General features: G+C 44.3%; 1 protein-coding gene across 1 annotated transcript in view; it reads left to right on the top strand.

Moving 5' to 3' along the window:
* CEP350 (centrosomal protein 350) overlaps positions 1-11,374 on the top strand; it is a 93,598-nt gene extending 82,224 nt beyond the window's left edge. The window contains exons 31-39 of the mRNA XM_056845578.1: positions 133-277; positions 911-1,071; positions 1,645-1,781; positions 2,713-2,795; positions 4,339-6,326; positions 7,212-7,613; positions 8,136-8,282; positions 9,226-9,348; positions 11,210-11,374. Of these exons, the coding sequence (XP_056701556.1) occupies positions 133-277; positions 911-1,071; positions 1,645-1,781; positions 2,713-2,795; positions 4,339-6,326; positions 7,212-7,613; positions 8,136-8,282; positions 9,226-9,348; positions 11,210-11,374 (3,351 nt within the window). The remainder of the gene's footprint in view (positions 1-132; positions 278-910; positions 1,072-1,644; positions 1,782-2,712; positions 2,796-4,338; positions 6,327-7,211; positions 7,614-8,135; positions 8,283-9,225; positions 9,349-11,209) is intronic.
* The last annotated feature ends 5,717 nt before the right edge of the window (positions 11,375-17,091 follow it).

Here is a 17,091-nt window from a genome sequence, read left to right as displayed (position 1 = left end):
TGTAGAGAGTTATGGCTGCAGAAGGCTTTCCAGGCTTGTAATTACTGTGTTGAAAACGAGGCTGTGATGTATACCTTTTTAATAAGATAACCTTTACAAGCAAATTCTTATTTTTCTTTCCCCTTTGGACAGTCTCCTTCAAAAAGCAGCACGTCCTTGTCAAACCGAGGGTCCAGCAAAGTGACCCCCAGAATGAGTGGGCAGCAGCATTTACCAGTCAGATCCCAGGAGGTATCCTATAGTTGGTCTGATGAGTCATTATCCATGACCCAGTCAGGTAAGGATTAGACTTCTTGATGACTACCTTGTGTTTCCCGCGAGGGTAGGCAGCTAGCACATGGTACTCCTCATTCACATTATAAAAATTGTATGTGATTGCTTAGATAGACATTGCTGTGGAAGGGGATATGCATCAATGGTTTCTGCTTAGGAATCTTCACTGCATCAAGTATTATGCTTTCTTTTGGGGGGCAGATAGAGTTGTCTAAATTATTAACAATTGTGTTTAAAAAGACATGGTTGTGAGAAAGTTAAGGGGTGCTCTCATAGTTGGATAGAAGTCAACAATACACAGGTATTTTGATTGCACTTTCAGTCCGTCATTCTTATTAATAGGACTTAGATATTATACGCCACAAGGGAAATTCTGGTCTCTGCCCTGATGATGATCATACAAAGCAAGGGGAGGATCAGGAGAAGCCAACAAGGGATGGACATAAGTAAAGACAGTCTTTGGATTCTGCTGAGATTGGGGTTGAAGATTAGAAGCTTTGACTGGTGGGTTCATGGGGAAAATGGGTTTCCATAAGGGGTGGCACCATGAGATGTTCTAGGTTCAATTTTAACCAGTCTGATTTTGCAGCGTCTGAGGCAGTTACTTTCTCTAAAACAGTCAAACTTCCCTTATCAGAAACCACCTCAGATCAGAGCGACATTGAAAGCCGAATCCGGGCTCTAAAGGATGAGTTACGGAAGAGAAAGTCTGTAGTCTACCAGCTGAAAAAAGAGCAGAAAAAGAGGCACAAGGAGAGGCTGAAAGCCCAGGAGGCTAGCTTGATCAAACAGCTAGAGGTAAGAACCATTTGGAAGAGGCATTAAATAAGAGCCGAAAGGCTAGGAGGCATTCTGTAAGAGAAATCATAGTAACAGCAGATCAGTATTGTCATGTCTCTTTTGAAATCCACATCACAATGAACTGTTAATTTGTTAGTTTTCGAGAATATTATTTATCAAGGTTTTCTGACACTGAGTAGTAATTTCTGTTAATATAGATAAGCTGTTCATAGAATTACAATTCTTGTCTTTAGTTGAAAGCTGAATAAGGATGTGGGCTGTGTGTTGCATTTCTGGTGGCTACTAAAGTTCCCTGCATTTCTCTGCTCCCAGCAGCCCCTTTTGATTCCCCAAAAGCTAATGCTGGAGATTGCTGGTCCCACCTGGGTCCATGTGGGTCAAGTGTCATCAGTGAGAAGGGGGGGGATTTTGCAAAATCATCCCCTTTCTTAGTGTTAGTATATGTAGCAGGACTAAGATGCATCATTTAAAGTAGTTGCCTTTTTCCATGGGCAGCTAAGCCACCCAAAGAGATATACTTTGAAAGAGCAGAAACTTATGCCCTCTTGCATCTTTAAAAAAATGTATTAGACTTATGATGAATTCATCAAGAAGACTGAAGCAGAGTTGAGTCAGGATCTGGAGGCAGCGCCTACAGCTAAACCGCAAATTAAAACTCCATCTTCTGTTACGGAGAAACCAAAGATCAAGCCACCCCCACTCCACAGGTAAACTGAATGAACGCTTCAAGTTAAAAGTGTTGTTTCTTGGGAGTTAAGCCTGATAAGACCACCACCACTCCACTATGTGTGGTAGGGAGCAAGACTGTGCCCACCTGGCATGACTGCCCCACCTCCATCGCCCTGGCCCTGTGCGTGGGGGTCTGATATTCTAATATAGCCTTCTTGCAGGGGGAAATGCACCTGGGACTGTTACATTACTTTGTGTACAGCTGGTGGCATCTGAGATAGGGCAGGCATGCTGGATGGGTAGGGAGGTAAAGCCGCCGTGCATAGGGGAGAGGTTAGGGATTTTGTGATCTGATTCAGCCCTAGGTGTGTGCCATCTCAAAAGAATTCCCACCCTCCCAGAGAGGGAGGAAACATACGACTACAAACTTAGACTTTTGCTATGGCCACACTGAGGCAGCTGTCAAAAAGTAAGCAGATTTAAGGGGGCGGGACGACACACTGTCAGACAGCACCCCTTTGTCTAATGTGTAGTGTAGGTATGCTCCATTGCGAACTAAAGAGAGCATTTCTTTCCCAGCAAACCTCAGTTTAATCTTCTCTGTGCCTAGACATCTGCCTCTCAAAAAAAACCCAACCCTAAACTGAAATGATGATGAATATTTTCTGGATGGGGATGGCAGCATTGAGCTGTCTAAAACTGGGTGTGCCTGTAGGCCCTTACGTACATTTTTAAAGGGTTGGTTTTCAATTCTACCATCGGCTTTCTGGGTCAGCAAGAAGAGCTGCTGTCTCTGGTTCTAGCCTTGGAGGACTGACTGCGCCATCTTAAGCAGAGTGACACTTTCCTAGGAGAGCACTGCAAAGTCAGCTCTCAGCAAGGGAGCCTCCTGAGTTTTGCCTTATGTTCTGTGCTACAGTTATCTTTTTGGCATCTGTAATGACCAGTTCTTTACTTATTTTTTTCCAGATCTGAAACGACGAAAAGTTGGAAATCGCTGACTGATTCTGAACGTTGCAGGGGATCACTGGAGTCCATTGCAGAGCATATCGGTAGGTAACTAGGAAAGCAGTTGCAAAAGTGAAGTCCCTCCTGAACCTTTGCACCTCATTAATTTTTAAAGTAAGGTTTGCTTAAGCTAAAAATATTCTTCCACTTTCTAGACAACAACAATATCCTGAAAAGCTAAACTTAAAAAATTATGTTATTATTTAGAGTTAAGACTCTTTTCCCCAAATGTTGGGCTGTATCTTGCCACTCTGCTCAGCTAAGGGCAGCATGTCCTTTCACCACAAGGCATGTCCTACCAAAGCATGAGTTTCCCACACTGGTGGGATTCAGTTTGTGCTGAAAAATGCTAAAATTACAAATATATAAATTTTAATAAGGTGCACATTCAAGTTAAAAACATAAGGCCTCTAGCATAGGCAAGACTTTGGTCAATGTAAGATTGTACATCGCAGGTGTTCATGTTTGTATATATTGAATGTGAAAGTCTTGCCTGTGCTAGAGGCTTTATGTTTTTAAATTGAATGTGCACCTTATTAAAATTTATATATTTGTAATTTTAGCATTTTTCAGCTCAACCTCTTAGGTTTGGAATCAGTACTCTGGTTGAGTTCCATTTGGTTCCCCCCCTTTTGTTGTTGTTTTTCAGAATGCAGTTTGTGCCAATGGCGTATTTTCTCCTTCCACTGAGTAGTGGTAGCATGCCACTCAGTGAGTTTCTAAAAGTACAGCAACCCACTGCTCCAAGATAAAGAAAGAAGCTATTTCTTTTGTGTTCAGTCAGAGTGTGAATTATAAAAACCCTGCCCATATTGTCATCTGGCTGTGGTATAAATTATCTAGCTTTTTTCTCTTCTTTGTGCCTCATCATTTTTCTGTACTTCGTTGAGATGCTGTTGCATGACAAAACAAAGTTGCCACTTTCAGGAGTCCATTCCTTCTACTGGAATTGGAAGATTCAGACATCTAGCTGGGATCCAACAGGGAAGGTTCAGGGCAGGCATTAACGTTATGGTACTGGCCATTCCCCCATAGCTCTATCCCACGGTACTCCAGGTAACGTAAGAATGCTACTTGGACCATTTCTCCTAGGGTTGCCCACTGCCTGGAGGGAAAATTGTCCTCTTTAATAAAGGCTTGTTTACCAAGCGATGTTATTTCCTGGTGTAGTGGTTAAGAGCGGTGGACTCTGATCTGGAGAACCGGGTTTGATTCCCCACTCCTACACACAAAGCCAGCTGGGTGACCTTGGACAAGTTACTATTAAGAGCTCTTTCAGCCCCACCTATCTCACAGGTTGTCTGTTGTGGGAGGGGAGGGGAAGGGAAAGTGATTGTAAGTCAGTTTGAGTCTCCTTTAAGTTGGGTATTTTGACCCTGTACGGTTTTTTAAAATGCCTGTGAAAATTTTCATTCAATATTTGCTTGTGGTTGACCCAGTCAGATGCAGTTGGTTAAACCTGCAGTTATCTACTGCGACACAGTCATTCTTGACTCTTAGCTACTATAGTGAAATTAAATAGCAGCTGTTATTTTGAAAAATTATGTCAATGTTTCAGTGTTCTCTCTCCCTCTCCCCCACCCCCAGATGCTGTATCGCATTCTGACAGATCTGACTCTTCATATACCAAGAAATTAATCGAGGCAGAGATTCAGACAGAGGGGCGTTTCCAAGCTCCATCCCCAGGCCTCAAGGTCCCACAAAAAGCTGAAGCGGAATCTGGTGATGTGCTGGATGGTTTCCCCCACTTGGCTGTTCTCAAAGATTTAGGAGACTCGAGCAGAACATCCCGTCTGTCACTGAACACTTCTGAAGATGTGACAAGTTTTGATCCTATTGTTTCCACTAACAGATCTGTGGTACAAGAAGAAGTAGAGTCTGTAAAATCAGAAGACTCTGAGCCAGATGATACCCACAGGCTTTCTGGAAAATCCGTTGCTTCTGCTTTGGACACTGAGCAAAAGAGTTGCCCACCAGTCTCATTAAAGGCAAGGGCTGAGATTGGCTTGGCTGCTACCTGTGTTCAAGATGCAAAGGAAATTCCGAAGCAAAAGGAACGTGACAGGAATGGTGAATGTGCTGCATCGGACCAATCCTCTCAGAAGCTAGATAAGACTTTGCTTTCAGAACAGCCACCTGTTTGCACAGAGCCCTTGTATCCTAATGATTTTGAGAGATCTTCAGAGAGAGAACATAGGTCAGACGAGGGGGCACCTCATAATGAATATTACAAGGATGAATTTGACACCTCTGCATCCTCTCTTGGAAAAGACTCTAGGTCACAGGGAGAGAAATCGTGGTATACAAAAGCTCCTAGGAGCAGATCCCCAATTATTGGAAGTGACGAAGAAGTAAGTGAATATCTCAGTGACAGAGCTCTGTCTGTGGGTTCTAGTGTTCATTCAGAAAGATTATTAATCCTGAAATCGCCAACAGAACTGCTGAAAAGTAAAGAGCGCAGTGATGTGGAGGGAGAATCCGTTCATGTTGATCCATCATTCTGGGCTTCCTCTTCCATGACAGAAGAAGAGGAAAATACTCTGCAAGATTTCAGCATTGGTGACAGAGTCCTTGTCAGTAACGTCCAGCCTGGGACACTGAGATTTAAGGGCCTGACAAATTTTGCTAAAGGATTTTGGGCCGGTGTGGAATTGGATAAGGCCGAAGGAAGGAATAACGGCACTTATGATGGCATTAAATATTTTGATTGTAAAGAAAAACATGGCATTTTTGCTCCTCCGCAAAAAATCTCACGGATTTCAGAGAGTTTTAGTGGTCTCATGGACACAGAGGAGCACTCTTTCTGTACGATGAAACTAGATCCCAACCACAAAGCAGACCACAAGTACAGAGAGAGTTCTGGGGAAGCAGAAGAGGAGATTGAGGGGACAATTGTGAGTGAGAGATCTCTCCAGGATAAATCACAAAGCGGCGCATCGTCCTTAGAAGATTCCATAGCAGCTGAAGCCTATTTAAAACTCAGTGCCCAAAAAAGCCAAATTGTTGCTGCTGTTGAAGAAGTGCTTTCTGAAGAACAGAGTGTTGTCAATTCTCTAAAGTCCTCAGCAGATGACAACCAGCTCTTGCCTGCCTCCATTTCTGATGCCCTTAGAAAGACGTCAACTGTTGCTGTGGAAGGGGTCGTGGATGGAATCGTCCCTGAGAAATGGAAGCAACAGCAGCCCTCATGGCAGGAATACACTGAAAAGTCAGAGAGCCTTTCCTCAGGAGTGCTGGAGAAGTCCACAACTCCCCTCCTGGACTTGCTCACAAAAGAAAGGAGGCAATTAGAAGCCCAGCTGAGGCTCCCATCCCATGAGGAAGACGAATCCAAAGACCAACAGGAAAAAGTGGGCTTGTTGACGGACAGCCTCCTGCAGGTGTTTGTGAAGGACACTGTTAGTCAGCTGCAGCAAATCAGAAAGACCAGGAACGAGAAGATTCAGTTCAGTAATCAAGAACTAGCTGCTGTCCAAGAGCAGAAGCTGGCAGCTGGTGACTCGCTGAGCATCTTAATAAGTTCTCAGTTGGAGGATGGAGAAGAAGTGTCCTCTCCCGACTTGTGTCCCAGGCCCGTAAGTACCCTTTCCTCAGATGGGTCCAGGAATGAATGTTGTGGTGCTGCCTCAGCCATAAAAATTAGCAGCTATAATTTGATGGGTTAGTCCTACTTGCAGCAACCTTTGTGATACATTCTGAAATGTTTTGCAGAGTGTACGTTCAGAGATGTAGAAAACATTGACAGGCATCCCAAGAGTTGCTTAAGCTCACACAAGGGATCTACACTAATTCAGAGCAATTTTGGACTTCTCTAAACCAGGCACATCACTCCCACCCCCCTCTCACAAATTGTTTTGGAGGCTCCACTGTTTCAAAAACGGCTTGGCATGCAACACAAGGGACTGCTTTTGAGAAGCCTCCCATAGCTTCTTGGTTCTTGGATCTGACCATTTGACTTATGCCTAGGTTCAGCCTGCTGGCACCAAAATACCATGTATTTGCTTACTCTTATGTTGTTTGCCTGCCAACAGAGTTTGAAAGCAAAGAAGATTGTTGACCACGGACAAAGGCATTTCTGCTTATACTTTTGTGTTAATAGATTAGCCTTTGAATTTGTGTAAAAGACCCCTGTTAACAGAAAAAGTCAGTTCCTCTGCAGGGACATCTACGTTGCATCTGATTCTGCTGCAGCAGTAACTGTATGAATGCTACATCCATATACATGCTCTAGGGATACATGCTACTACTGTAACCTTTCCCACTGTAATTGCTCCACCTACACAACATCTCGGAGATGTTGTCAGAAAGTGAGAACATAAAGAAGGGCTTTTGCTTTCCCTTTCTGTATGGGGCACTGAGCTCTTCTCTGATTTAATCATAAACATGTTTAAGGGATGTAGAATGTGGTGCAGGCCACATACATGCTCCAAAATAGTAATAGTATTTTTCTTATTGCATAGGAGAGCCCCGTATTTGGTGCCAGTGGGCAGGAAGAGCTTGCCAAGAGACTGGCAGAGTTGGAGCTTAGCCGGGAATTCCTGAGTGTGTTAGGAGATGACCAAGATTGGTTTGATGAGGACTTTGGCTTGAGTACTCGCAAACTCCCTCCGAAGCAAGCTGAAGAATCAGCAGTGCTGCCCAAGGTAGAGCCTCCTAAAGTGCCCCCCAAGCCATGTGAAGAGCCCTTAGCTGTCCCACACACTGCAGAGGAGGTGGAGGTCTTGGTGCATGAGGCAACTGAGGAACTGTGGAAGTGCAAAGAACTGGGGCATGATCTTCAGGCTGCTGGTTTTCCCAGAGATCTGAGTGATTCCTTTAAAGATGACGACATTGAAGCCATCAGCAAACAAATCTATAAACAGGTACAGCTTGGGGACACTTCTTCTCATCCACTAGATGAAGGATTCTGAACCTGACTATCTTTTGGGGGGGAAACTGAGCTTGAAGCTCCCCCAGATGCAGCAGAGGCTGACACCATGATTATGCTAGTGCTCACGTGTCCAGGGCTTTGGGGGCAAGCAAAGTCTGGGAACAGTTGGTGTACTTTCAGGCCCATGTGCGAACAGAGGAAGAACAAGGTTCTTTGGGAAACAGGAACTGCTCCGTTAGCACCCTGTATATATTGCAGTGGTAGGTGGGTTGGGCCAGTCTCACAAAAGTGAGTGTGAAAGAGAATGCGCAGGAGAGATGTTTTTATATATGTATTGGGAAGGAAATCTTGACATTCTCTATGCCTCATCACAACTGATTGAAATGTGGCCCCCTAGATTAACTGTAATCCCTCTGCAGACTGAATTGCAGCCTCTGGTCTGCATGGTGAATATGTCTACTCTTAATATCATCAAAAACTAACTTAAAAATACTTCCACCTTTTATTTGCTAAGGCTGTGTTTGACTTAACAAGAGAGATTTTTGGAGAAATCTTTGCGGAAGATCCAAATTTGAACCAACCTATATGGATGAAACCCTGCAGGATCACTTCTACTTACTTCCGTCGAGTAAAAGATCCAGGTGACCTTGAGGAAATCAAGGTAGGAATATCAACTCATAAAATGTTCTGTGGAAGTGAAGGTTATCTCATCTCGGGTTTAAGGCAAAGTTTGTGGTTTATCTCCAAAAACGGTCATCGATGGTGTCTGAAACAGGGATCCCCCCCCCGCCATCTCTGTTTCTTCTTGTGTTGATGAGTAAAAACTGGCTTACTGATGATTTCCCTATTATAGATGGAGTTGACTTTGTGTGGGAAGATCCCGACTGATCTTGTTGAAACGTGTTAGGTGGCAACATGTCCTGTCCTCCACTTAACTTCCCAAGTACAGTAAGCTTAAGGCTAGGCAACCTGTGTGATTTCCAAGGATCTTACCACAGACCGAAAGAGTAGAAGAGCTTCATTCATATGGAGTAGCCATCATGAGAAAGGTCTTTCCCATCCTGAACAAAAGTCTCCTTGCATCTACAACATTTCCGACATACATTAGGACTCCCCCTCCCCCTTTATTTTAGCCAACCTGACAGTACGATGCTGGGGTGGGGGGGGCCTTCAGTCAATTGTATGTCATATTTTAAGAGGTAACAAATATGTTTTTGATCAATCTTCTTTAATGGAAAGTGTGAAAACTTAAGTTTTTTTATTATGAAATTGGCACATCCCATTATTCCACATTCTTTACACTTAGGTTTCTGAGCTGGAAAGCTACTCAGAGACCTCTTCCCATCTCCTGGGACGAATATTCATAGTGATTAGAATTTTACTATTTTCATTTACCCTGGAAGTGGATTTTTTTTTCCTCAGAAGGGTCAGAAAATATTACCTGGGAATGTGTTAGGTCTTTGATTGTGTAACCCTTTATCCAGCAATATAGAATTACTGAAATAAAGATCTTCCATCTGTGAGTTACCTTTAGAGAGCATGGTGTGAATAGAAAACACTTCCTTTAAATAATTATGTGTTTGTGTTTGTCTACTGTACTTTAGAGCTTCATAGCAACCGAGGTGTTAAAGCTGTTAAATTTGAAAAAGGAGCCAAACAACAAAATGGACTGGCAGAAAATGATCAAATTTGGACGTAAAAAACGTGACAGAGTGGATCATATACTGGTCAGTAGATTTTAAAAAACTGAATTTGATATCCAGAAATCAGTCCCTATGGGAAGTGTTGGGTAGGTTTCAAACAAAAAGATGTGGAATTCATCTGCTTATAATTATCAGCAATCTGCCCTTCAATGCTTATCCATCTAAGCATGGACATGATCCAGCCAAAGTTAAGTATTTCCGAGTCCCATTCACTTCAAAGGGAGATGTTTAAGCACCTGATGATAAGATGTTACCTAATGGTAAGATGTAAGATGTTTAAGCACCATTCACTTCAAAGGGAGATGTTTAAGCACCTAATGGTGTTCAAGCACCTTTTTATCCATTAGATTTAGAATGGCTTAGTATGACCAGTGAATAGCAGGGACAGTTTTTTGAGTAATGTGGTTAGAATGATTGCTAGTAGGAGTGGGGAAAGTGTGGGGGTTACTTTCCCCCTTTGTGGTTATGGAACCTATAGGTAATATACAGTGTAACCCTGGTGTGTTTGCGCAGCATAAAGGGTGCTTGCAGAAAACTGATTACAAATCTTTAAAATCATTATCTGTGCATCTGATGTCAAGTAATACAATTTCATGGCAGCGTGGGTAATGCCACAGCTGAGCTAATGTGCTGGAGTGCAAAGTGTTGCTATTGGCAAGTGGGAATTATACAACCATTTTCAAGACTTGATTTTAAACTGCTGTATCCCTGATTGAAGTCACTGGTTTCAGTTATGACTTGGCCTAGAGCAGTGGTTCTCAACCTGTGGGTCGCGACGTGTTTTCTGGGGGGTCGCCGCCACTGTCCTGGGACAGCCCCCATCCCGGCGAGGAATCGGCCGACTGACAGCTGGAAGGAGAGAGGCGAGGAACCGGCCGACCGACAGAGAGGCGAGTCGAGGAGAGAGGCGAGAAACCGTCCGACCAACAGCCGGAAGGAGCCGGGCTGCAGAGACGTGGCGGCGCACTGCTGCACACCAGCTGTAGCCCCGCTGCCCAGCTGAGAGGCGGGCGGGCCTGCCCTGGGCGGCGGGGCTACAGCTGGTGTGCGGCGGAGTGCCACCACGTCTCTACAGCCCAGCTCCTTCCAGCTGCCGGTCGGCCGGTTCCTCGCCTCTCTCTCTGGTTCCTCGCCTCGCCTCTCTGTCGGTCGGATGACGCGGCGGGATGTGTGGGAGGCCGAGGAAGCTCCCCTGGCTCGGCCCGTTCAGGTCTTGAAGGAGAAGAGGGCGGTCCCCCTTACAGGTTGAGGAATTCTTGCATATTTTGGGGGGTGGAGCCTAGGGAGGGCAGGGTTTGGGGAGGGGAAGGAGCCCAGTGGGGTATAATACCATAGAGTACACTCTCCAGGGGAGCTGATCTATGGCAACTGGAAATCAGTAGTAATTCTGGAAGATCTCCCCACCAGGAGGTTGGCAATACTACATATTTATTTGCTCAAAGACAAGCAACAGACTCCGGTAAATGTTGAGGATGACATGAGGTTGGCTTTAACACTCAGCCATGAATTTTGAAGCTGGTTACCCAGATGCAAGCACAACCATCACATTAAATAATAATTAATTATTTAATGAAATTAGTTAATTAAATATTACGTTGGAATTATATTCTGAAAAATCTATTTGTATTGTGTTTTCTTTATCCTATTGAAAATGTCATTTATGGCTTTATTATGCAAATGTCATTTATGACTTTATTATGCAAATGTGGCGGGGGTCGCAGGTTACTTGGCAATTGTAAAAGGGGGTCACGACTCGAAAAAGGTTGGGAACCACTGGCCTAGAGGAAGAAAAGGCAGCCATAGATGGTTACAAGAATGCATACCAAGAAATATCTATTTAACCACAGTGACTCTCCCCTCTGTTCTCCTTCCCTAAAATTTTCAGGTGCAGGAACTGCATGAAGAGGAAGCTCAGTGGGTGAATTATGATGAGGATGAGCTACATGTGAAGATGCAACTGGCAGATGGGATTTTTGAGGCCTTAATCAGAGAGACAATTGATGTCCTTAACCAGATCAACGAGAAACAGGAGAGATTTCTGCCCCTGTGACGTCCAGGATAGATAGATAGCAATGCTGCTGCAAGCATAATACGATCTTAAACATGGCTGAGAAGAGAAAAGATGATGTGACGTCTCCCCCTCCCATCTTTGATTTTTAGAGACTTCAACCTGGATGTGTTCCATAGAGGTTCCCTCCCCCAATCGATTCTTTAACACTGTTTACAGCCTCTGAACTCTGCATTTCAGAATCATTTGGTTACCTGAGATACCCCATATAAAATAAGTCATCGTCAACATTGTTCTTTATTTAAATATTTACTGTTTTTGACTGTAAGCAGCAACTTTGTTAGCCAACATAATGATTTATCCTGCATTAGGAACCTGTATAGGTCTCCTCCCCCCCTCCCATTTTTGTACTATTCTTCCACTCATTTTCATCTTTCTGTCTCAAAATGTTGACCTGGAGATTTCCAGTGGATTAATGCAAGGGAAGCTGAGTGGATCTTGCTCACGCTGCTTCTGGGCAGAGTGAAAAGTGGGCACAAAGGTGAATCTGAGGGAAATGGTCCTATTTTTCCAGCATTTTAGTTCTTCTCCCATGAACCACCAGCTGCCTCTGGGTAAACACATGATTTCTCAGGCCTTTGACAGGCAGGAGTCGATCCTGGTAGGCTCCTTCCCTTGCTTCCCACCTGCGGTAACGTGTTGGCAGAGCCATGACTTGAACATGTTAGGGCTTAGGAGTGTGTGTACCAAAGAGAGCGTGACTCGGGGTTGGTTTTGTATGCATGCAGAATTTCGTTTTAACTTATTTTATAACTTGCGTGTTAGAAGTGCATGTCTAGTACTACAACTGGCTGCACCACCTGATGACTGAAAATGCCACAAATCTGAGAAGGGTGGCTGTATTAGGACCATCACTGTGTGGGCGTAGAGATTCGGAGGCTTTGTGGGGAAAGACTCCCATCTCAGAGAGAAAGAGGGTGGCTGTGAAGAGTTGTGGATGTTTTCTACTGTGGGGCAAAAGGAGTGGCGTGGGGGGGCACAGACTTGTAGAGAGAGCACCTGAAATGGATTGTAGGGAACCTGTTGACCCTATCCCCCTCCCCAGTATTTCCCGCCGGTGGTTCTTTGGTTAGGACACAGCCGCTGTCAGACACAATGTGGAGAAGCCAAGCAGCCTGCAAGAGAACACAGCTCATCTAGGCTTGACTGCTGATGCCTTAATTTTAAATCTGGTTTACTTGACCTATGACCTATGGAGCCAGAGCAGTTTCCAAATCACTTGTCCTGTCTTGGTTTGGACACAGCACTCCAAACTCCAGCGTGGGAGGAAGCACTCCAAAGGCCAGGTGACCCAGGAGATGTTCGTGGGAAGAGTTGTGCTCTCTTCCCGCCCATCTCCTTGAAGTCCTTGGGACTTCCAGCTAAGCTTACCTCTGCCAATACTCCTTCCCAGGCCTCTTCTTTTGAGAGCTTCCTGTGATTTGTTTGCCTTTTGCATCTTGACATACTACCAAGGTAGCTTCTCATATACAGGAGCAGCGCAAAGAATGCCACCAAAATAAAATAATATCTGGTGTGACATTGCTCGTATCTCATGTGGTAGCTAAAGGATGAAAGACAAAGAAGAATTAATGCTTCTAAGAACACCCAGCACATCGAACTGGGAACGTTCCCCCCCTCATTGTGTTAGAGCTAGGTGCCAACAACATCTTCCCTTTAAAAAAAATGAATCTAGTGGAGCAGATGGCTGCTGTGAGTTAAGAGTATCTCTTCATGCTGAATCTCTTGCATGTTTTAAATTCCTTTTAAAAAGATGCTTTTTTAAAAAAAAACAGGCATAATGCTATTTATGCCAGTGTCTTAGATTTAAATAAATGTGGGCTAGCTGTGGTTTGATCAGCATAGATAAACTTTCTTGAATTGGAGGAATATCCATGCAGTGGGAGCAACCTATTAAACAGGGAACTGTACAAAGAGCGCATCGCCATTCCCGAGGTTACCAGAAACAAGGGCAATAGCGGCTTTAAAGTGAGCAGCATGCTGCTGTCACTTTGAGCATCAAGATCCGTAGAATTGCAGTCTTATTCTGTCGAGGCATAGAAAGTGTTGGGGAGATCTTCCTGGTAAAGCTGCTATTTCCAGCTGATTGGAGTGACCGCAACATTGGCTGTGAGTTGACTCCTTCACAGCCCTGCATAGAAATAGCTCGCATAAATTGTTGTACAGGCACTGGATTATTCCCATTGCAATTGTTGGTCTTGGACTGTATTAAACTAAATCTAATCTAATCCCATTGCAGGTTGTACAGCGCAGACGTAGGATATCCTTCTAATCCATTTTGCAGACACAGGGTATGAAGACACGTTGTGAGAATGCAGTGGGATGCCTTTAGCTCCACTCTTAGAGAGGTTTCTCATGTTTGTAGCTATGTGAAAATGTACGGCATATGTTAATTGGTTAACATATGCCTGGGTTGCACAGAGATTTGTCAGCTCCATTGTAAGAGCTTGCTTGTTGGTGAATGAGACACCTGTCACATTTTAAGAAGACTTTTCACATGCGTGCAGACGGAGTGGCCAACCTATAGGTAACAAGCAAGAAAGAGGACCTGGAATCCCTTGGAGACCTGGGGCATAGCCCATTTGCATCCCAGAGCACTGTGGTTTTTTTGAAGCTGCACACAAGAGCTCTGAATTAAAACAGACAGGCAAAACTGCTGTTCTCTTGTGAATGTGGAATTCCCTTTGGAGAAGATCATGGGGTGGAGGGGGGAGAACATGATTTTGAGCCTGCAAGTGAGAAACTATTTACAGCCCAGCAAGGTTCTTTGTGCCGCCATTGTTCTAGTTCCAGAAAAGGACCACCAGTGTAATACATACAAAAGAAATGGATGATGCAAATATGAAGAGCAGCAGTTCTTCCTGTAGAATTCTTTCTGACCTACAGATTTAGGACAGAGACACCCAAAAACGTTTACTGGCCTAGGCTCCATTTCAAGGAGTCAGTGTTAGACAGGAACACAACTGTGCTCTTGTACAGTTCCCAGTTATTTCAAAGGAAGCTTGACCAGTAAAGGTTCCCGATGGATTGTGCCAGGTAGACATTGGGATGCTGTTCCCTTTCAGGAAGCACCATAATAGCAACATGGTTGGTGGCCTGTTGGAAAGGTGGAGGGTGAGAGGGAACCCAGGGTGTTCTCTTGGATGCTCTTTGAAAACGTGGCCTTAGCATTTCTGCAATACTTGAATGAAAGTGTGTATTCGCAAAAGGAATTCCGTAGCATAGTGTTCAGAGACCATTGAAGTAACTGCACCACAGACTTTTTCGAATCATTTTTGCTACCTTAAGAGACTTGATTGCTTATTTTCCAGCAGCAAAAACAGTTGACATTTATGAAATGTTCTTTCTAAATTGTGGGATTTTTAAAATTGTTTACAATAAACTGCTTAACATTGATAAGCAAAACTCTTGACAAACTTATTTGAATTCTAACATATAGAAATGCAAAAAAGAGAGAAAAAGGTTGAAAAGTTGTACTATAGTACACCAGAATTAGGACTTTTTCTTTGATTTTTTTCTTTTTGCAGAAACTTTTGATACACATTTGCAAAGGTGTTTTGAGGAGACCCCTTCTCCGTGTGTACTGTATTGTGCAGAGACTCAATTGCTCACCGTGTGTATGTGTGTGTGAGAATTTGTCAAACTGGTTTCCTGGCCAATTTAAGCCAACAGTCACCCCACCTGTGTGGCACGGCTCATTAGATTACAGGGTGTAAGGTTTTCTTGTAATTATGACCTGTAAAATAACCAGGGTAGGCCCTGTGTACACCAGTGTAAATATCTTTGTTAATTTGAGATGTACTTTAAGGTATTAAAATCTGTAAATAAACTGATTTATAAATGATCCAGTTCCTCACGGTTTCTGGTATCCAGTGCAAATGGCTCAGGTGGTGTTGATTCTGTGCATGAGTCCTGCTTTCATCTATCTTTTAGAAAACATTCTCCAACTGCAGAATGCTGCATACCATCAGAATGGCCAGGCTGGCTCAGAGCCTAGTCTAGTATCCTGTTCCCAAGAGCATTCAGCCAAGTGCCTGTGGATACCTAACAGCAGGGCATGACATACCCTTGGCATGTAGTATCTTCAGGTACACTCCCCCCCCCCAAACAAAGAGGTTTTGTTTGCTGTCATGGTCCATGCATTTCTGTTGAGAAAGATTGTGATTTGTGATCTTGATCATAAATTAGACACACAAAGATTCAAGACATGTTGATTTCCTTCACAAAACAGGTTTATTAATCAAAAGAAGGTAAACTTGGAATATATATTAATAACTCATAACTACAATTCGTTTCCTAAACTCTTGTCAGCACGTAGCTAACAGGCTCTAAGGCAGGGGTGGGGAACCTTTTTTCCGCCAAGGACCATTTGGGTATTTATAACATCATTTGAGGGCCGTACAGAATTATCAACTTAAAAATTAGCCGACCAAGCCCCAAGCAGGCAGCTGCCCCAGATGACACACACCCCCCGCATGGGCAAGCGGGCAGGCATCCAACTGGTGGTGCACTCGCCCACCTGGTGGCACAGAATGGTCAGTTGTACCAGCCGGGCATAGCCATCCAGCCACGTGACAGAGTTGCTCCTGCTCCGCATGGACGGGGCCGGATTCTACAGCCGGCTCCTGCTACCTCCGCCTGCAGGGATGAAATGAAGACACACTGGCTAAGAACTTGCACACACACCCCCTGCGCATTCTGGCCCGGCCCCCTTTAGCCCCTCCATTGTCGCCACTTCCGCCCCCAGCCCCCTTGTAGTACAGAGGGAATACATTTCTCCACGGCCCGGGTGGGAAAGGATTAACACAGTTTCTTGGGTGGGCCTAGCAGCTCCATAGCTAAAGACTCTTCTGCAAGGGGGGGGAGGTTCATTCTCTTGGCAAAACAAACTCGCATCCACCTTGAATAGAGGCTATTCCTGTCCGCAGGAGGGAGTGGATCACCAGTCTTAGATCTTTCTGAGCTAGAGATCTGCCAGGACCCACAAAGGGCCAGACCAAATGATTTTGCAGGCCTTAAACGACTCCCGGGCCTGAGGTTCCCCACCCCTGCCGTAGAAGCTAAAATGACTAAACTGAGGCTATTGCATTTTGGTCACATGAGAAGACAAGAGTAACTGGAAAAGACGATCATGCTAGGAAACGTTGAAGGCAGCAGGAAAAGTGGAAAACCCAATAAGAGATGGATTGACTCTATAAAGTAAGCCACAGCCCTCAATTTGCAAGACCTGAGCAAGGCTGTTAAAGATAGGTCATTTTGGAAGACATTGATTCATAGGGTCGCCATGAGTCGGAAGCTACTTGCCAGCACTTAACACACACACACAATGTGGTATCATTTGCATGTCTCAAAGTGTTAATGTTCCTTCCTCCAATTTTCACTGCCTCCATCTATATCTAATCCAGTTTTCCTTTTGATAAGTGTGACTCATACATGCTGACAAAGGTGGGTAGATGGCCCTTCCTGAGGGCCCACCATTGATTAGATCTTCACTGTGAAGGCGATTCTGAGAAAAGTAGCTTATTGTCTGGTACATATGTGTTGTTATTGCCAGGACAGGAGGAGATTTTGGAGGCTCACACAAAATAACCTTAGTTAACATGTCCCTGCGTTCTCATGGTCTCTAAGCTACTTCCTCTTGAAATCACCCTTCCAACAACAGCTTAGGGCTCTTTAGCTTGGGAAGAAGGCAATTAAAG

Source organism: Euleptes europaea, chromosome 2, assembly GCF_029931775.1.
Source record: "Euleptes europaea isolate rEulEur1 chromosome 2, rEulEur1.hap1, whole genome shotgun sequence".
NCBI lineage: Eukaryota > Metazoa > Chordata > Lepidosauria > Squamata > Sphaerodactylidae > Euleptes > Euleptes europaea.
Note: the sequence above shows the minus strand (reverse complement) of the source record. Positions and strands in the feature narration are given on the sequence as shown.